The sequence below is a fragment of the Myotis daubentonii genome, chromosome 1, assembly GCF_963259705.1.
Source record: "Myotis daubentonii chromosome 1, mMyoDau2.1, whole genome shotgun sequence".
NCBI lineage: Eukaryota > Metazoa > Chordata > Mammalia > Chiroptera > Vespertilionidae > Myotis > Myotis daubentonii.
Genome location: NC_081840.1, coordinates 130067921 through 130095170, shown reverse-complemented (window position 1 = coordinate 130095170; position 27250 = coordinate 130067921). Strand labels below are relative to the sequence as shown.

The window sequence follows — 27250 nt, the reverse complement described above, 5'->3', positions numbered from 1 at the left end:
ATGCTGGCCTTTAGAACTCACGGTATAACCTTAGAGGTAACAGATGTTACTGCCCTGAGTAGATCTGATTTTCAAAGAGTCCAAAGATAGTATGAATTGGGTGATCAAGCTGAGTAATAACTTCGTATTGGAAAAGTAAAAAGATTGAAACCTCCAAACTAATTTAACCAATAGTATAATGAAATCATGTGTATAGCTTCCCAAAGTAACTTCTCTTAGAATTACATTAACTTAGCTGCATAAGCAAAATAATTTTATGGTCACACTTCAGGCATGCCAGATATACTAGTTCACAAGCACTAAAAAATGTTCCTTCCCAAAATATATCTCCCACTGTTCTTCCAAGTTACCTAAAATTCAGAATATTTTGATAGGCAGACTGACAGCTGCTGCTAAAATACCACATATTTATGCAAGCGCAGCAACCTTAGTGTGCTTTGACTTAATAAATTGTCAGTCCTGCCTGACACAAGGCAAGAGGACATAAGTGACTTGTGAGCAAGGCTGTCAAGGAGGATAGTCACCCAAGGGAGGCCCTAGCACCGCCTTCTGATCTTTGAACTGAACACAGCCTCCCACCGTCCCCTCAGGCCCAGACATCCATTTTCAACACATCAGACAAACAGCTGCATGGTCCAAGCATGTGGTGATTTTTATTAAGAATAACTTTGGTTCTAAGAATTCCACCCTCAATTCTGTAATACTTTCCATTAAAAACAATTATACAAGAGCAAATACAAAAAATATTAAATTATGAAAACAAATCCATTAAGGCTCCCTTTGTATATATTATATACACTCAAACAAGTCAAGATTTTTCAGAGTAGAAGAATAAAGTCAACTGTTATAGCTTAGAAAGCAACACTACTTTACTACTAGGAAACTATAAAACACTGAACTACTTTAAGAAAACCACAGAGTGGAAAAATGGAGCCATTTTTGTAAAAAAAAGTGGCTCAAAGCACAAACTGCTGGGATGTTCACAAGTCCTAGGGGTTTGGACTGTACAGTATTAAAGCGTGGGGGAGACTGACGCCTTTTTAAACTCAGGCCTGTGAGCTAAGCTGATCTGATGACTTCAAAGAGCTTCTCTAAGTGGACCTTCCACTGTTTAGTCATAAGACATCACTGGATGCTATTTACAAGTCTTCTTTTGGCCAGACCTCGTACACTAACTACAAATAATTCTGAAAATTTGTGAGTGAGATTGGGAGGGAAATGCTTTTGTAATTTATTTCCTAGGGAAGAGTGAGTTCTAGGTAAGTTTTAGGAACAGAATTGGTCCTTCTGAAGGAGCCTGTCAGAGCTCTTGAGAATTTTATCAAGTGGCAGAACTGCTTCAAGGACACAGGATCAAAAAGACCTTGCATGCAGTTAAAGGGTAAGGCCAGTCCGGAATCCTCATTTTACAAGTCACATCATTAGTCCATACGCACAAAGAAAGAACTCCAGTCAATGTGCAATCAGAAATATACTTTCAAGATGATCAGTTAACGTACTTCCTTCTCTCATAAGGAAGAGTGATGGGAAAAATAGCTACCATTCCATCCTTCAAAAGCAAACTATTATAGAGCAGTATCTTATCTTAAGGACCTCCTATTTTATTCAAATAATACTTGCTGATGAGAGAAATCATCCATTGCAGGTGTAATCCACATATTCCTGAACTAGCAGTATATGATCACTGCATTTACTTTTATGTTGTTCACATTAGGACTGAATATGACACTAATCGTCAAGTATGAAAATTAAAGCATTCCCACAGAAAGTTAATTTCTACTATGCTTACTAAGAATTCAGAAGCTCAGAATCCAACTTTCTACAAGCTAGTAGAGGAATTATAAGAGTCTTCAATGTAGAAATCACTGGCTGAATCGTCTCTAGGGAGAACATACTGAATCCACACAAATTCTTCCGGACCACCCAAGTCGAATGGACCATACCAGCAGTATAAAATGCCTAAGAACTCTGCTGTTATTGGTAACCTGGGCTTCACTTTGAGTAGCTTGCTTGCTAGGGTGGGAAAACTGAGCAGCTTCTCCCTTTACCTGGGCTTTTCCTGAGATGCAGTACAGTAGTCAAAAACGTCATCGTTATCAATACCATCATCATAACTAAGTGAGTGGGGAAATAGTTTTTCTTCTTAAGAAAAAAAAAAAGTAAAGAAATGGGTAACATTCAACATGTATAGTTGCTATGAATCTTCCAACGAGGCCTCTTGAGACCAATCTACATTTGCTTCACATTAAAATACTAAAATCATTCCTCCTTCCCAGGCTCCCAGTGGGAGCGCTCCCCACACTGCTCTCAGAAGGAATCAAAAGATTTGGACTCTCTATTTTTGACACTGAAGTTCAGTTATGTGGACTAGCTTTCATTCTCCAAAAGACGGGAGATTATTTAATATATATAAAAGGAGCTAGCTCAGCAAGAAATATTTTTTAAAACCCTAATAGTTATCAAAGCAATAAATGGTTTTATAGAATGTGCCTTCTCTGAAGTGGAATGTTACCATGGAGCATAACCAGAAGGAGTTAAGATAAGATCAAAATGGCCATTTACATATTTTTGTTTACGTATGTCTGTTTACATATTTTTGAACCTTCTCACCCTATTGATGTCAATAAAGGTGATAGCTGTGCTCAACATTAACATCAATATTCTCAGGTGTGAATCCTAACATGGGTGAAGGTATAAATTAAACAAGAAAATTTGGATTCTCAAAACAGAATTGATGAATATTGACTGTAACAGATCAAATGTATTTCTATGTGATCTGAATTATCTAATAGATAACGAAGGAAGAATAAAACACATTTTCTTTAGGTTTTAAAAGAAAAAAGGCTCTGTGCCCCACTAAACTTGGATCGGAAGAAAAACCAAGTAGTGCAACTCTCAAGAATTTACTCCAGTGTCCTCTTTCTTTTTTGTTTGTTTGTTTTTTTAAAGTCTTTGAACACAGGTCCATATCCCAACCTAAGTGCTGGTCAACGTCCTTCGTTTGGCGAATAAGAATTGCAACTGTCACAGGTAATTTACCCACCCAGACTGTAGGTGAACCAAGACCAAATCCTTTTTTAAGCAACAATTCTCTGCTGGCTGGGATGCTCCCAGGGGCTTTTGCCCTGAGATTAAGCATTGAGGAGGTGCCTGCTCACAGCTTCCTTGCGGTCTCTGAGGCGTGGGTCTATGACTCCTGGGCTTGGGCCACTTCTTGGCCTGTTCTCCTAAGATTGCCTTTAACCTTCACAAACTCTGGGGCGTTTTCTTGTTCTTCTTGCAGTTTCTGCTTCTCAAGTTCAAGCTAAATAAAATGCAGAAACAGAAAAATTATTTACAAACTGAGGCTTTTCAAGACATCCCCTCTTTCCAAAGTCCCCAATGACTTCGTTTCCCAATGAAATAAATTCTCTCCCAGTCCCCGGTTAAAATAAATAAGTGTGTCTGTGTCTGTGTCTGTGTGTGTGTGTGTGTGTGTGTGTGTGTGTGTGTGTGTGTGTGTGTACACATAGATTCAGGTAATTCCTCGCAAGAGCAGCAGGTGGGTTGTTACTACAAGCAATACAGAGAGATCACAAGAATCTAAAAATCAAGGTTAAGACAAGATCCTGCAATCAACACAGCTGAATTCAGTGAAAGCTCTAGTTCTGTCTCCTCCTGAATCTCTTCTAGGCCCTCAATAGAATTTTGGACTTTACTTTCAATGTATTTTAGCCCATTTGCTCACATTTTGTCTCATATTTTCTTTTCATGGTATAAACATTTACATCTGTCCTGTCTGGTAAATTCTGCTTGTTCCAACATTTTTAGTTTTCAGGACAAAAAGACAATTTGTGAGAAAAGTCAGAGAAAAACAAACATTGTATCATATATTATATATGGGATCTTTAAAAAAACAACAACCAACTTATAAAAGCAGAGAGTGGAACGGTGGTTATCCAGGGCTAGAAATGAGGGAATGGGAGTTGTTTAAGGGTACAAACTTGCAATTAGTAGATAAATAAGTCCTGGAGGCCTAATGCACAGTAGAGTGATTACAGCCAACAAAACTGTGTCTTACATTTGCTAAGAGATTATCTTAATGGTTCCCAAGTGTAGAAGAAATAATTTATGTGATGCAACAGAGGTGTCAGCTAAGGTACAATGGAAATCACATTGCAACATAAATGTACCAAATCAATATGCTGAATACCTTAAACTTACACAATGTTGTATGTCAAATATGGCTCAATAAAAAAAGACCACTTTCACCACAGTCACCCTTACCTGCTCCAACTTCTGCTGCCGTTTTAATAGTTCTATTTCCAAGTCAGATTTCTTCTTTTGTGCTTCTTCTTCCTTCTGCTTTATTACTTGATCTCGTTTTCTTTTTTCCATCACCTTCTGCAGTTCTGGCTTATTCTGAGGGGCAAGACCCCTGCAAAAAAAGCATGAACAAAATTAAGAAGTTGTAATCTAATGGACACATCTTTCCTCAATAGAAATTTAAGCCATCAGCCACAGAGAAAGGGTCCAATGAATTAGCATGATTGTGACCCCCTACTACCAGTTAATAGTCCACATTAATTATCTCAGAAATTCACAATCATGAAAGAAAAAGCAAGAGCATCTTCCGAAAGTAAGCAAAATCTATTCACTGGGGAAGGTGAGGAACATTATGCTCATTCGATGAGTATGACAACCACCCAAGATGGACATTGACATGGACATGGACATGGACATGGACATGGACATGGACATGGACATGGACATGGAGATGAGATGGCTTCACCAGAAATTTAAACAGCAAAATGGCCAAAGTTTCAGATTTTTAGGAAGGTTCTTGCATGTGTAAAGGCATGTCCATCATCATTACTGGCCACATAGAACTCTGAGCCTCTGACTCCCAGTTCAGTGATCCTTCCAGTTGAACCATTTCAGATGTGTGGTTGACTACTGACAATGCATGGAAGTCAGGCCCCAGGAAAGCCTCACATTTCTAAGGGATAAGTCAGGCTACCATCTCATCAAATGGGGAGAAATAAAACCAAAACTTAGGCCTACCAACCCTCCATCTAAGAATTCCGTGGCAAGTCAGGGGAAGACCATTCCCTAACATTTCAGCCAGTCTCCACTAGCTCTTAAGTAATCTCCACTTTATTAATACTTAAAATTAAATAACTTGTCTCCTCTTCCCCAATTTCCATTAGCAAATTTGCATTACAACAAAAGAGACAGGCTACTTTTGTGACTTAATTATGGTTTCACAGTTACTAGATTGTATGGGGTGGGGGCAGAAGTATAGGTAAGTATTCAGGAAATTTAATCTTTAATCAGCACAATAAAAGTTTCTGATGGTATTTTGTTCACAATAAACCTAAATGTCACTGAGCACACAGGAAAATTTGTTTGTAAATAATCTGAGTAAAGACCCACTCAATTTCATGACTATTAAAAAGCCTCTATAACACTACAGACAAACTTAAGGGATTTAAATTTTAGGATTAAGGATTTAGCTATCTGCATCATTTAAATTTCAAAATACTTCACAGGCAAAATTAACCTCAAATGTTATTACATGCTTCTGGATTATGCAAAAGCTATTGCCCAAACTTTGATGTATGACACACTAATCTGACATTCTATCGCAACATATGAATGGGTTTAATTGATATACAGTATTCATTTTCTATTGTAAGACTTTATACAATGGGAGCAGTAAGATAAAATATTTAGTAACAGAAAGCTCAGGAAATGGTGGCTCATGTGATAAATGTTCTGTACTTAGAACAGTCAAGAAGTCATATAAATTTAGTTAATATTTTATCATAGCCGATCACTTAATCTGTGCTGAATGGAAAAAGTCAAGCAAGCACTGCCTATATGTTTCCCTGAGTCTAAAACTGGGTCAGACTTAAGAGAGAAATCAGCTCTGCAAATTTCTTAAAAACTACAATATCATTCTGCACATGACAATAGTTGATTCTCTTTAATCAATTGTGACGTATACAATTAACAAGTCCTTTTAACCCCATTATCCCTTAAAGTCCTGGTGTCTGTACCACTCAAGACCAACAGTTAATCCTGAGCCTGCTTGCTGTAACTATGATAGTGGGTCAAGCCAATTTTTAAATTTAATAAGTGCTCCTTGAATAAAAAATAGGTTAGGTGACATATACATAAAATAAAAAGTGAAAGCACACCTCAACCCTGTCAAACAGATCTTGGGAGCACCACCCACCCTGTATTCTATGTGAGTAGTGGTCCCGAAAATTGAACATGGAATCAGAGGTAACAGTGTAATCTAGGCTCCTCCTTACTTTCTATACCTTTACAAACAAAGCTCTTCTTCATTGTTCTTAAGATCTGCACAAGACTTCATAGTATGGAAGTTTGCCACTCCCATACTGATATGCACTTAGGTCATTTCCAATTGTTCCCTATTGAAAGTAATGAGGCAATGATCTTCCTTGTACATTCATATTTGCACTCCTTTATATAAGTATTCCCGTTGACTACATTCATAGAAGTAGAACTGCTGGCTAAGTATCTGTACATTTTACAATTTGATGTATATTGCCAAACTGCCCTCTAATAAGGCCACAATACTTTATATTTCCACCACCAGTGGTGCAATATACAGACAACTTTTAATGGTACATTTCACATTTCACATAAACCACTGAATACACCCAGGGGCTGACTGAAAGGGTCCACCTCCACCCCAGATGCACTTGAACCCATACAAGTGAAACTGCCTCCTCAGCTGGAAGGCCTGAGCCAGAGGCGAGGGCTGGCACAGACCCCAACAGAACACCCCTGACACTCAGTCAAATATCTCCTGGCCTAATTTTTTTTCTTAGGGTGGAGGGGAGGGTGCATTTGGATTGCAAGCCCTTGATCTTTAATCTTGGAGTTTTCTGGTTTGGGCTGCCTTGCCTATATTTGTGGCTGAACCATTTCTACCTGTGTGAATTCAAATGCAAATATTTCCACCTCAATTTCCCGTATTTTTCCATGTTGTACACCAATGAGTATTTATTGAGGAAATATTTGTCTAGAAAAGCATGCCAAATGAAGATATGTAGATCAACTAAAAACACAGGGAATAAAAGCCAGTGACTGAAATGTACAATCAAAAAACCAATTTCAATAGCTGGGTATTTATATTTGCCCCCCAAAAGTACTCCTGTAGAGAAGATAGAACCTAATTTATATTAGAAATAGTTTAAGACATCTTAAACACTAACCTTACAACTTAAAAACAACCTTGTCTCTTGAAATCTGCCCTTATGTTACTGGGAATGTCTATAGACCTTGAGAATCTGAAAATGGTCTCACTCAGACCTTGTGGCAAGCTGTGAGCAGATGGAAATGTAAAGACTTTTAACCTGAAACTTAGCTGGTCCCAAAGATAGCAAACAAAGGAGCAGAATTACATACTTAAAAGAGCATAGAGTTCAGAGTTAGAATACCTATGAATAGAGTATGTGTTCTCATAAGGAGTAACTTTGCTTTTATCTTATGATCTTTAAAAAGTAACTAAAAAAAACTCTTTGAGCTAACTGCTACAGGGCTTTGAGCCACATTTTTGGCTATGGAGGGCAAAGTCTAAGGCTTCATGGACAGCTCGGTTTGTGCTGATCTCATTTCTGTCTCCCTCTCACTTCCCTACCCCTTTTCTAATTTTTATTATTACTATATTTGATCAAGCTCTGCCTTTAATTTAAACTGCCTTTAATTATATATTACTTTCTACCCTTTTTATTGCAAAAAACTACTGTGAAATCTTGAGAAGATCCCTTAGCCTGTTACTCTGAGTTTTCTCTTACTAACTTGTCACATTAGGATAACCCCAAGATAACACACACTAAATCCCCAAAAAGATCACTGGATTGGACAAGATAAAATATGGGAAGGCCCACTACAAACTGTAGGAAATAAATAGACTTTCATTATGGTACAAGCCAGTAATCAAGTATGATTGATTACCCTTTAACCAAACATATATATTACGGAAGTGATACTTCCTATTTTCCCCACATTAAAATTTAGAAATAAAAACCCCAGTCTCCAAAATGTATATGTGACAGATTAACAAAATTAGAAACTGCTTGAGGAGTTTTCACTCTAAAAATCAGTTGTATTTCTAATAAGAGGACTCTACCAAACTAAGACTGTCCCTTGAGAAACCTGAAGACATAGAATAAGACACATTCATTTGATTTTGAAACCTGCCTTTTTGTTTCTTTGGTTTAAATGTACTTCTATAGCCACACCAGGACTTTCCAAAGAAGGGGGAAAATTAATAGGAATTTCCAGATGGCACTACATAGAAAGTGAAAGATGGTTGGGATTAATCAAGCACTTACTATATGCCATACATTTTAATAGGTATTTATACATGCTATTATTTACTTCCATTTTTATAAGAAAGATATTTTTATCTCCTATTTTATATATGAAGAAACAGACCTCAAGAAAAGGAACCTTGTCCAAGATCGTAAAGTCATTTCCCTGTGACTTCAAAGCCCACATCCTCTCTACCCCATGGTGCTTGAGGGAACACCAGCATTCTCCTAAATTAGTAGAGCTGGGCCTGGCTAAAGAGTCACCTGTGCAAACAAAGAAGAGAAAGCATAACCCAGAGAAAGTCAGAAGGGTATTCCATTTTCACAGAAAGTACCTATTCTAAAAAAATTGGCATAACAGATTCAATTGCACAAACCTATATGTTTCACAAAGATAACACCTAGACTATTAAATTTTTGCAAAATAAATTGTAGCCTATAATTCAGAAAAACGGTTATGCTGCCAATTTTGGTTTTACCTTTGCCAACTCCATTTTACAGATAATGGAACTGAGGTTCGAGAGGTAAAGACAACAAGAAACCATTTAGTTTAGAAAAACATTTAACTACTCTCTTTTGGAGTATATTAAACTTTCTTTCTCCCAAAACGCAGACTTTCCCAGGCAGGATTGTCTCTAAATTCTGAGGCCTATTTAGGAAATTATAGAATCCTTTTTTGCTTTGGGCATGATGATAATGAATCCATTTTTTCTTCTTCTTTTATGTGACAAACACCAGTAGAAGCTAAGCACTATCCGGAAAGGATCAAACTTGCATTCAATTTCTAACATCACTTTAGAAGCAGAGTTCTCCAACCCAGCAGCACCACACTGGTGGGCACTGGGGCTGAAAGGGAGTAAGCCACATCCCCACAACCCAGAGAGAGGATAAGCTCACAGACAGTTCCTGGGACAGGAGTTCTGCCTGAGGTACAATTGGAAAAACTGGTATAAAAATGATCCCTCGTTTCCTTTAAAATAATTTTTTAAAATTTTACATTAGACCTTCCCTCTAAAACATGGCCAATGCTTAACTTGGCCTGCGTATCTTTCAGTTCAATGTGTGGATGTGTGATCTATATAGTCTCACAATTCAGATCAACCGTTTCATTCTGAAGGTGTCAAAATACTTCTAAATGAAGCTTAACAGATCTTAAATAAAGAAGGTAACCTTGTGTCCTAGTAAATAGGACACCTTTGTACTCTCCACTCTCCCAGTCTCCTGGCCCTGACTAACATCACTTTAAAAGCAGAGTTCTCCAACCCAACATCCAAAATTACTTATGACACAGGGGGAACTAACAAATGGTTTATAAAGAAAATGGAAGATAAATGTTTTGCTCCTCTCCACAATTAATAGTAATACAAATGATGATAGTGATAATTAAAATGCTACTTAAAAACAAAAAGAATAGACAAAAAAGAGTGGTTTGGGTTTGTTTTTTTAAAAATTGGTTTTAGAAAGAGAGGCAGGGAGAGGTGGGAGACAGAGAGAGAGAACATCTGCAACCTGGATAGGTGCCCTGATCAGGAATTGAACCCACCACCTTTTGGTGTATAGGAGGACGATGTTCCAGTCAACTGAGCCATGCCTGTGGACACTGGCCAGGGCCAGACAGAGTGTTCTTATCTATAGTCAATACTGAAGTGTTTCTAGCGCAGGGGAACATCCGGCCCACAGGCCGCATAAGGCTCTCGAAATCATTTGGTCTGGCCCTGACAAGGCATTAGGGGTGAGTTCATTAAATTTTTACCATATACTAGTACAGCAGGCTAATTTTTAAGCTGATAATTTTGTATGACCCACAAATGATGTTATAAATATCCAAATGGCCCTTGCCAATAAAAAGGTTCCCCATACCTGTTCTAGAGACTTCAAACTGCTACTCACAAATGCTGAAGCAAGCAATATTTACATCTGCCTCCCACACATTCACATATATAAGGGGAAAATACAAAGATTTTACAAATCTAAGAAACAGACTTGTAAAATATTTCTTTTTGACTTAGGACACTCCCTTTTATCTTTAATCTAGACTGTTCCATCCAAATTTTAAAATCTGCACCCATATGAGAAGGGGAGACAGGACGGCAGACTTCCGAGTAACACTGGTGGTGGCAGCTGTGCCTGCTGCTGGCTTTACTTTTTGGAGGGACATCCTAGCTCAAGGATGCTAGAGGGAATAAGGAAGCCTCAAATACAGTTAAGAAACAAAAAAGTCTTTGAAGCCTTTGTAAACATAATTAAAATTAAATCTAGTTACCTTAAAGTCCTGAAACTGCTCAAGAAACTATCTTACCTTTTCTGATTCATAAGAAGTTCTCTGTGAAGATCTTGATGGTTGCGGGACGTTTTGACGGGATTGACAAGTTTCTGAGGCCTAATTAGTTCAGGATTGTCATCTTCTATATAGTCTGGCTCAGCCATGATGTTTCTTGGAATGAGATATGAATCCTTAAGGTCAGGATCCTCCAACGGGCTGTCTGAAACAGAAAGACAAGACCCATTGTGGTCTTTTCTGAGAAGACATCTCGCACAAATGCAGTGGCCAGCACCACTGTGCACCGTGCACATGCTGAACATGCTGAACACGCCACCCTCCTCAGTCCACTCTACTACTTCATTCAGAAATTTCCTGAAGCTCTGTGAATGCAACTGGGGCAGCAAAGGACAGGGAAGAATGTCCACAGTGTCCTGTGCTGTCTGTGACTACAGCAAATAATCCTCTAGCCTGGCTCTGATCAGACCTTAAAGTTCAGGACACACAGGACACTTCCCACCACCACATCTATAGGCCAGCTCAACCCTACAGCCCAGGAAATCAAACACCGAGGAGACTGTGTGTGCGTGTACACATGGGGCAGGGTGACGGGAGGAGAGAACACAAGGGTGTGTGTCCGTGGACTCTGGCATGGTGAGGGGCACTGGAAAGATGTGTACAAAAAAAACAACAAAAAAAAGGTCAAGCTGCCATCCGCTACAAACAGGAGTCTTGGTTTAAAAGTCATCAATGATGTTTTCCTGAATCCCTGAACTGTCCTAAGACACTGCCGTAACTCTAACGCGTCCAGCAAGAAATGCCGTTATGAGTGGCAGTCAACATGACCAGTGCTTTAGATGCAGCGTGAACACATGTGATCCTACAGGAACCCTAAAAGCAGAGTCAGACCCTTCATTTTACAGATAACAAAATGGAGAAATAAAAACTAAGTAACTTGTCCATGCTAATATTGCCAGTAGTAAAGCTCGAATGAAAATGAATAAAAATGAATGTTCTCTTATCTCCAAGTCTACGTTCTCTCTACCAAATTATGAAGCTTAATATTTTTATAGAAAAATATTGTGCCAATAAAGAGGATAAACATCTAAAGAATAAATAATCTTTATGGAGATTTTATGTACAAATACATAATCAAGGCTCAAAATTACCAAATGATAATACACATCTAAAAAATTACACCTAACATTCCGCAAACGCTACCTGCATTGATCTTTTAAATAAGAATGCCTTCAACCTTCACCAAATGGAGAATTACAAACCTCGCACATGCTGAGTCAGTGGTCCCATCACTGTCAGCCCGACTTTGGTATGCTGGCCCTCAGAAAAAAGTGATCCTCGCTTGAAAATGAAATGCACCATACACCCCTCTGTGCAGTCCCAACTGTCTTTAAAAGCTAATGGCAGTTTCATCCTCGTTAATCTTTAAACCAGAAGGCCTATATGCTTCCATAAAAGGATGTCTCACTGCCCTAAACCATAAATAATCTCCATGACACCAAAGCAGATCACTGCCTCCTACTGTCACTACTACAGTGGGGAGGGGAGGCCCTGTGGACGTGTGGGGAAAGAGCCTCTCAGGCAGAGGGAACACCCCACGCAAAGGCCATAGGAAGGAGTGCGCCTGATGGGGATGAGGGAGGAATAGCAAAGAAGCCGGTTTGTAAGGACTCTGACCTTCAGGCTGAGGGACAATGGGGAGCCACTCATTTGAGGTTTTGAGCACAGAGTGACAAGATCTGAGTCATGTTTTTAAAAGATCACTCTAGCTACTGAGTTTAGAACAGACTGAAGCAAACAAGGAAGGAATAAGGGAGGCAGCTGTTATATTAGTGCAGGTGAGAGATGGTTTAGGCCAGGGTGACTACAGAGCAGGTTAGAGGACAGACCGATCACGCTGTACTATTTTGAAGGTAAAGCCTCTGGGATTTCCTGCAGGACTGGAGATGAGGGGTGAAAGACAAGAGGAATCAAGGATGAGCATTGTGGAGGTGGTAGGCTGTGCGCAGAGCAGACAAAAGATGTGATCAGGAGTTCATCTGGGACTAACTGAATTGGGGATGCCTGCTAGATATCTTAGTGGTGACGGTGAAAAGGCAAAGACAGTTAGTACTCAAACCCTGGGTGACTCCTTCCTCTGTCTTACTGACTTGACTCCAAGGTCCTCACTTTGCCTGTACCCCTCCTCTGTCCCTCCATTCTAGTTAAAGATTAACTAGAATGAAACTGCCGTTAGCTTTTAAAGACAGTTGGGACGGCACAGAGGAGGGCAAGGTGCACTCCCACAAGTAGTGGCAGCACAAGATCTCCACTCCTAGTCTTTTCCGAAGGTCAGCACCAGACATGTCTTGGGCGTTGGAGCCACGAGATAGGTTGAGCTTTCAGTGTGCCAAAAAGGCTTCTACCCTGCCAGTGTGGTTCAGTGGGTTGGGCACTGTCCTGGTGCATCAAAAAGTCACCGGTTCGATTCCTGGTCAGGGCACATACCTGGGTTGTGGTCTTGAACCCCAGTACGGGGCATGCAGGAGGCAGCTGATCAATGTTTAGCTTTCACATTGAGGTTTCTTTCTCTCTCCCAGTCCTCTCTCTAAAAATCATTAAAATTATTAAAAAAAAAAAAGAAATGGGGGGAAAAGGCTTAGTTCTGAGTCTAGGGAACACATTCTAGCTTGGGTTATTTTTTGTGATTTCTCTTCAGATTTAGTGTTTGGTAAGTCCTTCTCCCACAGGACCAGTGTAGTAAGATGGGCCTCAGCCTGCCTCTGACTGGAGAGAGCAGGTGGGTGGGGGCTGGAGGAGTTCTGCTGTAAAGGAAGGTGCAAACGTTTTCCTTGATTTTCACTGGTTTGCCCTGCTTCACAACTGGAAAGGGGACATGGAAGCCAGTGGGTCTGAGACGGCTTTAAGTCTGCCTGGGGACCAGGCTGCAGTCTTTACACCCCTCACGCAGTAGACCACACTGGGATCCAGGAAAGGTTGTTTAGTAAGGAGGGGCTGAACTACTGGGAACAATTTGTCACTCTGTGTGCATATAGGAGCGGTGGTGGCTAAGGAAGAATCTAGGAGCTGGTTCTGGCCACTCTCCACACTAGAACCATGACCAACATATGGCAATCATCACCTTTAGGGCCTTGTTCAACTTCTTCCCTTTGCCAACCATGTTCCTCACTGCCATCAAGACTGGGAAATGCCATTCTGATCCTAACGGAGCTCCATCCCAAAGATCCTATCCACTGATTGAATGGAAACAAGCACTTATGCTCCCTGTGTCTGCACACATCTCCCTTCCTCACCCAGTACCTTTGCAGCACTGCTCCCTCCAGCAGGGGTACTGATCCTCTTCCTACCCTTCCCTGGACTGCCACAAGCCAAATCTCACTCACCACTTCAGATCCAGATAAATGTCAAATCTTCCACAAAGCCTTCCCTAATTCCCCAATTGCAACAAAACACTCTGACCTCTAAACATCTATGAAATTTTCTTTGTCCCCCTTTCCTAGTATTCATTGATATCCACCTTGTATTACAGAAATACATATATATTATCTCTTCACTGCAAAGACCACATCTCATTTATATTCACATTCCTCATGGACTAGGTCAATAAATATTAATAACTTAAATGAACAGAGTCACAGTTAACTACCAGTAGAGGGAGCCCATGACTTGTTGAGTCCAGAGCAGCAAGTAAAGCACTGTGGAGTTGGGAGGACAAGCCTGTTTCCTCACTGAGCATCAAGTAATAGAGAAGTCTGACAGAAAAGATGACAGAAATGTCTGGAAGTAAAAGCGCTTTGTAAGTGCTTATTCTTATTACTACAAGAAACATCCTTCCAGAAATAAACATGAAGACATTCTTTTCATATTCACTCCTATAGTCAAGTAACTGATTCATAAGTAAAGTAATTTATTTTATTTTTTATTTTTTTTATTTTTAAAGTATTAAGTCAGTAAAGAAAAACTGGTGTCCACTCAGTGTGAGAGAAAGAAAACTGGCTTGAGATCTTGGACAAAGCTTAATAACTCCCCTGACCCTCAATTCTCCCAAATATAAAAACTAGAGGCCCAGTGAACAAAATTCGTGCACGAGCCGGGGGAGGGGTGGTGTCCCTCTGCCAAGTCTGCACCCTCTCCAATCTGTGACCCCTTGAGGGCAGTCGGACATCCCTCTCACAATCCAGGACTGTTGGCTCCCAACCGCTTGCCTGCCTGCCTGCCTGATTGCCCTTAACCGCTTCTGCCTGCCAGCCTGATCATCATCCCCCAACCACTCCCCTGCCAGCCTGATCGATGCCTAACTGCTCCCTTGCCAGTCCGACTGGCCCTAACTGCCCTCCCCTGACAGCCTGGTCACCCCTAACTGCCCTCCCCTGCTGGCCTGGTCATCCCAAACTGCCCTCCCCTGCCGGCCTGGTCATCCCAAACTGTCCTCTCCTGTAGGCCTGGTTTCCCCCCACCCCCAACTGCCCTCCTCTGCTGGCCTGGTCACACCTAACTGCCCTCCTCTGCTGGCCCGGTCACACCTAACTGCCTTCCCCTGCAGGCTTGGTTCCCCCCAACTGCCCTCCCCTGCTGGCCATCTATGGTCCACATGGGGGTGGCCATCTTTGACCACATGGGGGCGGCTAGCCTGTGTGCTGGTCAATTTGCATATCACTGCTCTATTAGATAGGATGGGTGTGGTTGCAAGAACTGGTTGAAATGTGGATGTGAGCACTCTGTATAATCCCTGGCACATCTGGAAGAACTCAATCAATGGAAGCCACTATTAGCCAAACTATGTGACCGATGCCATACCATATTTTATTTAATAGTCTAGCAAAAATTGTACACAAAACTCCAAGTTTCTAGGCCTTGGCTTTTTAAAAAAACGTAAGAGTTCAACTACATGACCCATAGGCCTTCTCAATGGTAAGCTTCAAGGGTTCTAAGACCTATTTTTCTACACACATTTAAGAAACTTTTGGAAAGTGTAAAAAGGTCTATCACACATTCAAAGTGCTACATAGAGTTCTGAATGGTTCCAGCTAGACTGTAAGGGTGCAGCAAGAAAACGGATAGGCCTGATGGTGAGGGTCTGTTCTGAGATGGAGGGGACTCACTCAAAGATTTTAAGTTGAATAAATAACAACACTGAATTGCATTTTAGACAGATACTAAAAATATGCACTGAAAATGCCACCTGATAGAATTCTGCCTTTAAATTCTGTGAATCAACAAATGATATCATTACTAAACTCCACTCTCCCAGAGGATAAGAAAATCCCATTCTTATAGATGGATTTGGGTCCTTGCTCTCTTCTTTCTTTCGCTACCCCCCCTCTCCCCCGCCCCCCCTGCCCGCCCCTTCCAGAAGTTCATTCTGGGCCCAGCTCTGTGCATATCCTGGGTATTTTGTGTGACCTGCTTTACAGAGGCCAATAAACATTACCACAGAAAAATTTCACAACTGTGCTAATAAACGTTTATCGCAGCTGGATTTTTCATCATACCTTGCTGGCTCCAGTTGTTTATTTGCATTTTTCTATTTCAGAAAAGTAAATTTAAAAACCTCATCCAATGAGATTTAAAGGTCAGAACTTAGAGGTTATGATAAATTTCACGATCACCTAAATGATTTGACTTTGGATGGTGGGCACACAACGTAATATATAGATCGTGTATCAAAGAAATGTAAACTAGAAAGCTTTATGACCCTGTTGACCAATGTCCCTCCAATAAATTTAACTTTTAAAAATCTAATTGTGCCTATAAGGACTAACAGTTGGATGCTTTTTAAAACAATACATGAAGCATAGTAATATATACATTTTTCAGGTGTACTATAACCAATTGAAGCTAAACAATTAAACTTTTGAATTCCTCCAGCTACTTCTGGAAAATTTAATGTAATTCCAAGACATTCTTTAAAACAATTTATTTCCCAGGCTGTCTCTAAGAGATTCTAGCAATCCACTGACAATATCTGAAAGATCCAAGTCACTTTTGATTGCAGGCCAGCAAACTCTAGGCCTGGGCCAACCTGGATCCCCAGCCATTTGCTCTGCACCCAGGATCCCAGTTGGGAGAATGATGGTGAGGAGAAAAGAGAGAAAAGTGAGTTAAGATGGTAATTTCTCCCAAAAAAGCAAAGCCTTTTGCTGACAAACTCCTGACTTGCCTGACCCCAAGGTAAACCTAAAATTCAGTTTGGGACCAGGAGACAGTGACGCCATCTAGTACCCATAGGCATTGGACAAGTGCCCACAGGGCCTTCATGGCCACAAACCTAAACTTAGGCTTACAGATGACACCCAACCAGAGCAATCTATGCAAGTGCAGAAACATGACTTTTCCCTTTGCCCAGCCCCACTACTGCTGGAACTCTAAACTCTCAGTAAACTGCCTACAAATATGCTGCTGTACAAATGTCAAACAGTGAAGCTCTTGGGAAAATATCAAACTTGTTTTCTCATCAGTTTTTTTATAAAATGTGTTTTCACATAAAAGGCACATATTTTATATTTAGAAAGTGGGAAACGAGACAAGAAACTTCAGGAAGACAGAACATGTGCCAATAGTAAAGATAAACTGAAGCTGGTCTGGGTGAGGTGAAACCAGCAGGTGGCGATGGCTCCGCAAATAACGAGGTGTCCCTTTTCAGGACAGCCAGAGAGCAGTGATGCCTCACCATGGACCCCAGCACTATGAGTAAAGGTACTCACAGAAAGCATTAGGGATATGCCATGGAAGAAATCTATTGTGGAGTCATTGTGTATCTGCCCTCGATGTTGTACACAAGCTTTTCCCCATCATTTAATCCTCATGACAGCTCTATGAGCTGGGGTTATTTATTCACGATAATCTATGGAGGAGGCTCAGACAGCTTCAAGGACATGGGCTCCAAATCACACTGACAAAGTTTAAATTCCAGCTTCCTCATTTACTGTACATGTGCCTTTAGCATGTTTCCTCGCCAGTTGGAAAAAAAAAAAGGAATGGCAGATGATCTCATAGGGTTGTTATGAAGGGCAAATAAGAAATGCATACCAAATGCAGTGTTAGAAATAGTAAACCTTCAATGACTGTCACTGGCAATAAATAACAGCAAAACCAGGATTTGAACTCGGGTCTTTCTGGTTCCCAAAGAATGCTCTTTAGCATTCCACTCTCTGGTCTGAAATAATGAGAGGGAAGAATTGGGTTTCACTTTAATAGGATTATTTCTCCAAAAGATTGTAGAAGCTTTCTAAAATCATAGCTTTATAATCCCAAACAGAAAACACCTTGTAGAAGAACACTTTCAAGTGAGGATAAACATCAGGAAAGACATTTTCTTTAAGACATAAATTCTATCTAATAAAGAAGGAATATGCTAATTGACCCTCACGCCATTGCAAAGATGGCGGTGCCCACAGCCAATAAGAAGGGAATATGCTAATTGACTGTCACACCCTCACACAAGATGGCCACCCCCATGTGGTCAAAGATGGTCACTACAAGATGGCCGGCAGGGGAGGGCAGTTGTGGGCAATCAGGCCAGCAAGGGAGGGCAGTTGGGGGGAGCCAGGACAACAGGGGAGGGCAGTTGGGGGTGACCAGGCCAGCAGGGGAGCAGTTAGGTATTGATCAGGCTGGCAGGGGAGTGGTTAGGGGGTGATCAGGCTGACAGGCAGAAGTGGTTAGAGGCAGGCAGGCAGGCAGGCAAGAGGTTGGGAGCCAGCAGTCCTGGATTGTGAGAGAGATTGGGCCTAAACCGGCAGTCGGACATCCCCTGAGGGGGTCCCAGATTGGAGAGGGTGCAGGCTGGGCTGAGGGACACCTCCCCTCCCCCCAGTGTATGAATTTCATGCACCAGGCCTCTAGTATTACTATAAGAATGTTCATAGCAGGGCTGTTCACAGTTCCTCAGATATCTCTCCCCACAGAAGGGCCCGTAACACCGCTCCTGACTCATCTCAACCTGAAAGCACTCTTGACTACTTGGACATAGGAGGGGCCATCATGATGCCCCTGGTTTGGCTCCTAATGTTCCTCATTCACTGCCCCAAACCAAAAGCAGTAAAACTCCAGAAAGAGCTAGCAAAACTTCTCACACTGGAAGGGATCAGGACCCACCCTCTCATCCCTCAGCCCCAAAGAAGAGCAAGTATGAATATGACTCAGACCTCTCTTATCCATGAAACAAGCAAGCAAAATTCCATTTCGGAAAATACACAGCATGATTCTAAAGGTTCTTCACCAGCCATAGAAAATTTCATACAAGCTCTTCTTCACCTAGAAGACAGAAGTCACATGTTGGACTCTTCTTCCCACCCAAGTGACAGTAAAAAAAAGCCTCTGATTCAGATCTGTCACCTCCAACCTGGCTCCACCTCAAAGGGCTTGCCTCTGGGAAAGACGGTTGCACACATGCATTCTGGGGCTAACACTGAGTTGGTGTTAACTGACAAACAGCAAGAGCAGCAGGAACTCAAGAAACAGAACCAAGAAACCATGGCATTTGAAGCTGAATTCCAGTGTGCTGAAAACATATTTTGAGATAAATGTGGTCATAAGAAGAATTTGAAACTGGAATGCTTAGAGCAAAGGAGAAAATCAGAGGACTCCGAGAGAGATGAGCTGTATGCCCAGTGGGGAAAGGGACTTGTCCAGAGCCGTAGCAGCAACAAAATGTGGAGGATGCAATAAAGGAAACGTAAAAGCCTCTGGCCCGCTATATTGATTAAGATCTGGATTGGATGCTGAGAGAACAAGAAAGAGAGGGACCCCTGGCCAACTTTATCAAGAAGGAGAACAAGAGCCCTAACCAGTTTGGCTCAGTGGATAGAGTGTTGGCCTGCAGACTGAAAGGTCCCAGGTTCGATTCCGGTCAAGGGCATCTACCTTGGTTGTGGGCACATCCCCAGTAGGAGGTGTGCAGGAGGCAGCTGATCGATGTTTCTCTCTCATCGATGTTTCTAACTCTCTATCCTTCTCCCTTCCTCTCTGTAAAGTATCAATAAAATATATTTTTTTTAAAAAGGAGAACAAGAAAGTGAGACCTTGCTACAGTGGCCTAGCAATTCCTCTCAACAGATTCCATATCTGGCCTGGATATCACTGAGATGGGTGGACAGATCCAATTGATCTGAAGAAGTGCATTGCCAGACTTGCCAGCAAAAAAGAGGTGGAGGAACTTGTCCACAAGTGGAGGGCTAAGAATATGTAACTTTTCTGAGGTTATGGGAGTGGCTGTGGGTTGTGGTGGCTGACATAGAGTAGCCTATAGATAGATATCCAGCTGTAACAGTTTAAGCTAATAATCAGGGCCTACACAGCTCAGAAACTTGTTGAATGCTAATTTTGACCACTAGCATTTGAGAAAAAAAATTATTTGAGACCTGATGTTTGGACTGAGGCACCTGTAACTTCTCAGGTGTGCCAACACTGGCGGTTGTTGCTGGCTTTCAAAAGAAACACTGATTTCTCAGTGTCCCAGGGATTCCTGGTCAGGATCAGGGCACATGTGCGTGTTGCGGGCTCAATTGATTGAGCCAAAGCAGCCCCTCCTCGGCTCATTTCTGTCCTGTAACACTTCTAAAGAACCAAAGCAGCCAAGTGTAGGCTCTCTCCTATTGCTTCTTGTCATAAACCCTTCTTTATTTCACTGTCCTTAGTTTTAATAAATGTACTCTCAAAATAACCTAGACTCATATTGTGAAATCTTTCCTGCACAAAGACAAGAACCCACACACTATAGGCCAACCATAGGCAGACCCACTATGGGCCTGGTCTCTTTCCAATAACACGTCCATAGGGCTATGATCTGTGAGGCAGCCAATGACAAAAAGCCACCACTGGATCATTAAAAAAACATGCCAGAAAACAAATTCTGTGCAACGAACATTCACTGCCTAAGCAGTATGTGCTATTAGAATAACAGTCCACATTCAGGGGTTTCCCTCAGGCTCCCAGGGCTCCTGGCTTCTTAGGGTTCACTCCCCTCAGCCTCCCTCTAGAATTCGAGGCCACTGTCAATCTCCTTGAGTTAAAAGTCAGCCCCTTGGACAATCCCCCATCTGTCTGCTCAAGCATCCTCCTCTCTCTTCATCTCTTGTTATTAACAGTTCTCCAGGAACAGGTCCCTGGCCCTACACTCTTCTCTGTCTTGCCTTTGGAAACCCTTCACGCTCTAGGCAATTTCTACAGTGTGTGTGAGGTTTACCTCTCCATGAGTCTACCCATGGCCACTCCTCAAGAACCATCTCCTGCTCAACTAGAGAACAGCTCTGAGTAGATCTGAGTACAATTTTACTTGATCTCCCTCCCTACCATGAATTTGACACTTATCATGAGACAAGTTTTCATGTGTCTCCATGTTGTCTCCCTTCAAGGGTGTCCCTTCAAAAGGGAAGAGACCTCGGACTGACTGAATTCACTCCCCACGGCTCTAGCACATGCCTCATACATAAGCCATAGAGTAGCCACACTGTGACTAGTTGATACAGAACTGATAGAAAGCTGCGGCCACAGACTCCTTGTGCCTTTGGCTAAAATCCATGGGGGTCAGCACATACCTGGCTTTACTCCCTATTGCGTTCCCAGTACCACACTTGTGTTACACCCTGGGCACTCTACAGAACTGTACTCAATGAAGGGGGCAAATGCTGAAGGGTTAGAGCATCCAAATGAAGTAACTCATTCCATGAAGACTTTCCTGATTCCTCTTGAGGTTTCCCTTCTTCCTATCCCCACAGGGGCCGGGAGGGGAGAGGGGGGAGGTCAACTCATGCTTTGAACAAACTGTCCCCATTAACACTAGAAATTTTTGCCCTAGCCAGTTTGGCTCAGTGGATAGAGTGCTGGCCTGTGAACTGAAGGGTCCCGGGTTTGATTCTGGTCAAGGGCACATGCCTGGGTTGTGGGCTTGATCCCCAGTAGGGGGCGTGCAGGAGGCAATCGATCAACGACTCTTTCTCATCATTCATGTTTCTACTGCTCTCTCCCTCTCCCTTCCTCTCTGAAATCAATAAAAATATATTTTAAAAAAACCCAAAACTCGAAGTTTTGTTACCCATTACATTAAACTCACAAAGGGAAGGCCTGACTCATTTCTTATCCCCAGAAACATCTTGGTGGGTCTTCCAAATATTGCTCGACTAAATCTGACCAGCTGACACTCAGGTCAAAGAAGAGTTCAGATTTACAGAAGGGGCCAAAAACAGGGGCCGGGAGGGGAAAGGGGGAGGTCAACTCATGCTTTGAACAAACGGTCCTCATTTGATACTGAAGGAGCTCAGAATGAGTTAGACAAACAACTGCCTGCTTCTCTTGATAACAGATCAGAACAGGGAACCCAACCAAACGCCCATTTTTCTAAACCAGCTGATTATGCTCTCTCTTAAATAAGATAACCCAATAAACCCTCCATAAAAGTCCATAACATTAATGGCTGTGTATGAGCAATGAGTCTTTTGCCACAGAAAGATAACTCAGATTGTTGTCTGATGGGAAATAAATATGAGAACACAAGCTTGCATAAATATTCCCAGGAAGTAATTAGCACTTTATTAATATGCAGCCCATTTATCAAGACAAATCTTTAAGCAATTAAAATACACCAAATCCCAAATACAAATGAGTTTTATAAAGTTAATAACTTGCTTTCTCTTCATTCTCTTACATTTAGAAAATCCGTATCTCCTCTCACAGACTACTCATAGAAAGATAAATTTTCCTATTTCCTTTCTGAAGAATTTGTACAAGTAACAGATTTCTTCAATAATTGATCACCTTAAACTCAATGGCCTTAAAATGGCCTTTTACTGAATAAAATACAGTTACCAAATAATATTTGATAGATGACCATTAAGTGATTCAGACATTCTCTGTCTCCTACATAAAGCAGCTTGATGAGGTCTGAAGTTCAAGGACCCTTAATTTTACCAGTGAAGAGTGTGTGGTCTAACAGCATCACCAGTGGTAGAAGGCAGCTTGTGCTCAGAGCAGCTGTGCTTTTTAAAAGAAATACTGATCCCATATCTTTGTTTTTTTACTAAAAGGAAAAGAAAAAAACAAAAATGTTTTTTAAGTTGCACTAGAAAACAAAAGTTTATAAAATCCAGAAAATATGGCCTGGCACAAAAAGAGAGCTACCCTATGTGCAAGGTTCCTTTGAAGTTTTGGGGCCACATAGGAGCATGTAGATCTAAAGAGCGGTACAATGATGTTCCTGTGACTCAGGATTAGTGCAGGTTTGACTTTTAATCAATTCAGTGTCCCCAGGATGAACAATAGGACCACAGTCACCCCTGCTATCTGCTTTACTACTTATCCTTCAACCACTTCAATTCTCAAAAGCTCAGCTCTTCCAGAACAAGGAAAGGAAAACCATCCAATTCTGTTGCAAGATCAACTATCTGACTTTAAAAACATATAAGGTGAAGTTTAATTGAAAATAATGAATTATTTACTTCCTTATCTGTAAAAAGAGAAGGCTGGGCCAGATGACCCTTGAGATCCCTACTAGTTCTAACATAGAGAAGAATCCGGTTTACCTGTTGTCTCCACTATAGAGGCTGAGGAGTCAAGGGCTTCAGAAAGAGCTTCGGCCCCACCATTAGGGCCGACAGACCTGGGAAGGACACTCCTCTTACATTCCACACATACCTTACCTAGGCTGCCACTGCCACTCATCCTGTTCCCATGAATCACAGACTTCTCCACATGACATCTATGCTGAGTAGGTTTCTCCTAGTTATGCTCCCAGGTGCAGCCACCCTCATTCCAAGTCCCTGTAGAACAGCTGTTCTCAACCTGTTGGTCGCGACCCCTTTGGGGGGTCAAACGACCCTTTTCCCAGGGGTCGCCTAAGACCATCGGAAAACACATATATAATTACATATTGTTTTTGTGATTAATCACTAGCTTTAATTATGTTCAATTTGTAACAATGAAAATACATCCTGCATATCAGATATTTACATTACGATTCATAACAGTAGCAAAATTACAGTTATGAAGTAGCAACGAAAATAATTTTATGGTTGGGGGTCACCACAACATGAGGAACTGGATTAAAGGGTCGCAGCATTAGGAAGGTTGAGAATCACTGCTGTAAAAGAATCTCAACTGGTAGGCCCTGGGCTAGAGATGTCCACACAGGATGGAGTACAGACTTTATTAAACCAAACTCTAAACGAGGCGGTTACTAGCTATCACAGTCACAAAGCACACATATACCATAGCTGATAAATAAAAATGAAGCACCATTTATTCTTCTTTGCATAAAGTCACCTATATTGAGTAGGTATTACACCATAATTAAGTTAATTCAAATCTGAATCCTAAGCCTACTCTGCAATCAAGTCACAAGGCTGTCCTTATTGCTCTTTCCTTAGTTTCTCTTCATTTATCTTTGTCTTCTCTATAAATCCACAGACACTCTTCTTGCCTACTTGTCCCAAATCCCAAATACATATGAGTTTTATAAGGTTAATAAGTTGTTTACTCTTCATCTTACATTTAGAAAATCAGTGTCTCCTCTCACAGACTACTCATAGAAAGATAAATTTTTGCTATTTCCTTTCTGAAGAACTTGTTGGTAGTATGTGACAAAAAAGCTTTAACGTGTACACACCCTTGAATCTGGTAATTCTACTTCTAGGAATTTACTCCAAGGAGATAATCAGAAATATACACAAAATACATGTATAAGTATATTTTATCTATGATAGTGAGAAAAAGAAAACCAATAACTATCTAATAATGTAATGCAATGCAGCCTAAAATTTATATTATTAAAGTAAATAAAAGATGAAATATTCACAAATATCAGGTTCCAAACAGTATGCCTTTGTTTTCTACTATGTGCATTTGTGTGTATGGAAGGTACTCAAAGTGCAGTTCAAGGACCAGCTTCTGATTATCAGCACCAGCAAGGAACCTGTTAAATGCAAATGCCGAATCACTGAGTGTGGGCCCACCAATCTGTGCTTTCATGTTTACTAAGTGCCACAGGAGCTTTCAGGTAGGTACTAAAATTCACCCCATTGTGCAGATGGGAAAACTAAGGCCCAGAGAAGATAGGTAACTCAGCTAAGGCTACAAAGCAGCATCATATAGCTACCTCTGGAGTCTACACTCTTAACCACTGCTCTAGTGTGTCTCTAGGTTAACTCGTATAGGATTTGGAAGTGTGATCTGTGCTCTTTCCCCTAAATTGATAGCATGATGCATCCCACCTATTGTTTTGCTTTCTTCATGGGGCTTTAGCACTGCTGTTACAAAGTTATTGACTGGGGGTGGGGATGTTTGGTACTACCACTGGTATCACCACTGACAGACCTCTTGGTGAATACTTGCTTGACATTTTTGAAGGGTATAAAAACATGTTTAGACTTATGTGCACATTAAATACCGGCCCACAGCCCTGGCTAGTATGGGTTAGTGGTTAGAGCATCGGCCCATGGACTGAAGGGTCACAGGTTTGATTCCTGGTCAAGGGCACATACCTTGGTTGCAGGTTCAATCTTTGGCCCAGTGGGGGCACAAGTGGGAGGCAACCGATCTATGTGTCTCTCTCACATCAATGTTTCTCTCCTCCTTCCCCCTCCTTTCCACTTTCTCTAAAAATCAATGGAAAAAATATCCCTACTTCTTGGGTGAGGATTTAAAAAAATCAGGAAAAATAAATACATAAATACCAGCCCACGTTAGCAGAAACTTTAATGCCCACCAGTGACAGACAGCATGGAGAGCATGATACCTACTAAATAGAGAAGGCCTCTCTGTTGCCAGCTAAAGTGAAGCTGCCAAGTGGCAATCCCATAAACACTCACTACAAACCATTTGGCCTACCATCTTTGAAATTATGCAACTTTTGATCAATTTCTTTTAGGGGAAGAGTCCTAAATTATTTCAAAATTTATACATAACAATATTTCATGTTTTGTATTATGCTATTTTATGTCCACAAAATTCAGATTTGCTAACAAATGCTACCAGCCTTTATTCCCAAACTGCAAATTCCTAATAAAGAGGCCTCCCTTAGCACTTTTATATTATGTTATTTTCTAAAGAGGAAACACCTCAGTCATTCATTTCAGGAAACGACAAAGGAGATGGACTGGGAAGATGGTTGATTTAGGCCGAGTCATCACTGAGAGGAAGGAAACTACACAAACTAGAAAAAAATTCCATCTGGGCTAGTTGTCAAAGCCCCCAAACGTGCCTGTCTTTAGAGCTAAAAAATAATTCCATAAAAATTATGGCCTGGCCCAACTAAGCAACCAAACAAATATTTTCAAAAGAGGAGATTATCTTCAAAAGGACTTAATGACAGAAAATTTGGAAGAAACACAGAGAAATGACAGAAAGTTTGGAAAATTGTCAACTTCCTCAAGTTACAGATGAGGAAACAGAGGCCATTATTACAGATGGCCTGGCTAAGTTCACAAACAAGGTAGCAAAGCCTGGACTACAACCAGTATCTAACTCTGGTCCACACTTCACTATATCATACTGCCTCTCTCACTTCTGACTCCTATATTGACTTTTCTACATTGATTTTCCTACATTTTCTACTGACTCGGGAATTGGTGTTTTTGGCATTATTACTAACACCAACCTTAATATTATCTGTTGATCAATAATTGGATGGCATCTTTGAAGATGATAATATGTTTAAATTATTAAGTATATTTTAATAACACCACCACAGTTCTGTTTCTATATCCTATCAAATTCCAAAAGAGTAGTCATTGTGATGATTAAAAAAGAAAAAAGAAAAAGCCCTTAAGATTGGAGAAAACTACTCATTTGCCTTTTTTTTAAACCTGAAATACTAACACTGAGCACCTATAATGTTAGAAAACAGTGACTGCTTATTAGTAGACACAGTAACTTCAGACATCCTCCTTAGACTGTCCATTTACACCTCATCCTTCTTTTATTAAAACCTATTCTTCCTCAAGCATCAGCATTCAGGGTATCCTATATAATAAAAGGCCAATATGCAAATTGGCTCAACGCAGGGGACTCAGCCAGAAGCCGGGCTCATGGCTGGTGAGCACAGCAGCGGTGGCGGGAGCCTCTCCTGCCTCTGCGGCAGCGCTAAGGATGTCCGACTGCCATCTGTCAGTCAGACATCCCCTGAGAGCTCCTGGACTGTGAGAGGGTGCAGGCCTGGCTGAGAGACACCTCTCCTCCCCCCAAGTGCACAAATATGATGCACCGGGCCTCTAGTAACTGAATAATACACTACTAAAAAAGGAAAGATCAACTCTACTGACAACTGGAAAAGTAAAGCCTGATTCCTGACAACCAAACCCAGTACTGCCAGGAGAACATAAAGAATGCTCAGAATGAGCCCACACTACCATTACAAAAATAACTACACATTCCCCTTCTCTCACTAACACATGTAATTGCTAATTCTTTACTAAGTGACCAATCTAACCCCAAATTCATCTCCTGCCACCTAGATAAAAATTAAGATACTTGATCACTGAATTGTGCCTGCTTCCTGAGCAAATCCTGACCAGGTCTGGCCCCATTTCCCTAACTCCACCATCAAATCATCCAGCAAAAGCACCAACCCAATTAAAAATCCCAGCATTCTCCTGGTCTCCATCCACCGACTGCAACTAAATGAACCAAACTTTGGTATGACTACCCATGT

The 27250-nt window shown here is 41.2% G+C and overlaps 1 protein-coding gene across 5 annotated transcripts in view; it reads right to left on the bottom strand.

Moving 5' to 3' along the window:
* Window positions 1-629: 629 nt before the first annotated feature.
* The window catches only part of FAM107B (family with sequence similarity 107 member B), a 270606-nt gene continuing 243985 nt past the window's right edge, over window positions 630-27250 (bottom strand). For 2 of the 5 annotated variants that reach the window (XM_059660023.1, XM_059660040.1), the window contains 3 exons: window positions 10630-10813; window positions 4267-4417; window positions 630-3304 (listed from right to left, as the gene is read on the bottom strand). In XM_059660023.1, the coding sequence (XP_059516006.1) occupies window positions 3188-3304; window positions 4267-4417; window positions 10630-10813 (452 nt within the window). In that variant the 3' untranslated portion in view covers window positions 630-3187. Of the gene's footprint in view, window positions 3305-4266; window positions 4418-10629; window positions 10814-11870; window positions 12016-27250 lie in introns of those variants that run through there. The other 3 variants (XM_059660033.1, XM_059660058.1, XM_059660048.1) reach the window with 3 other exon arrangements.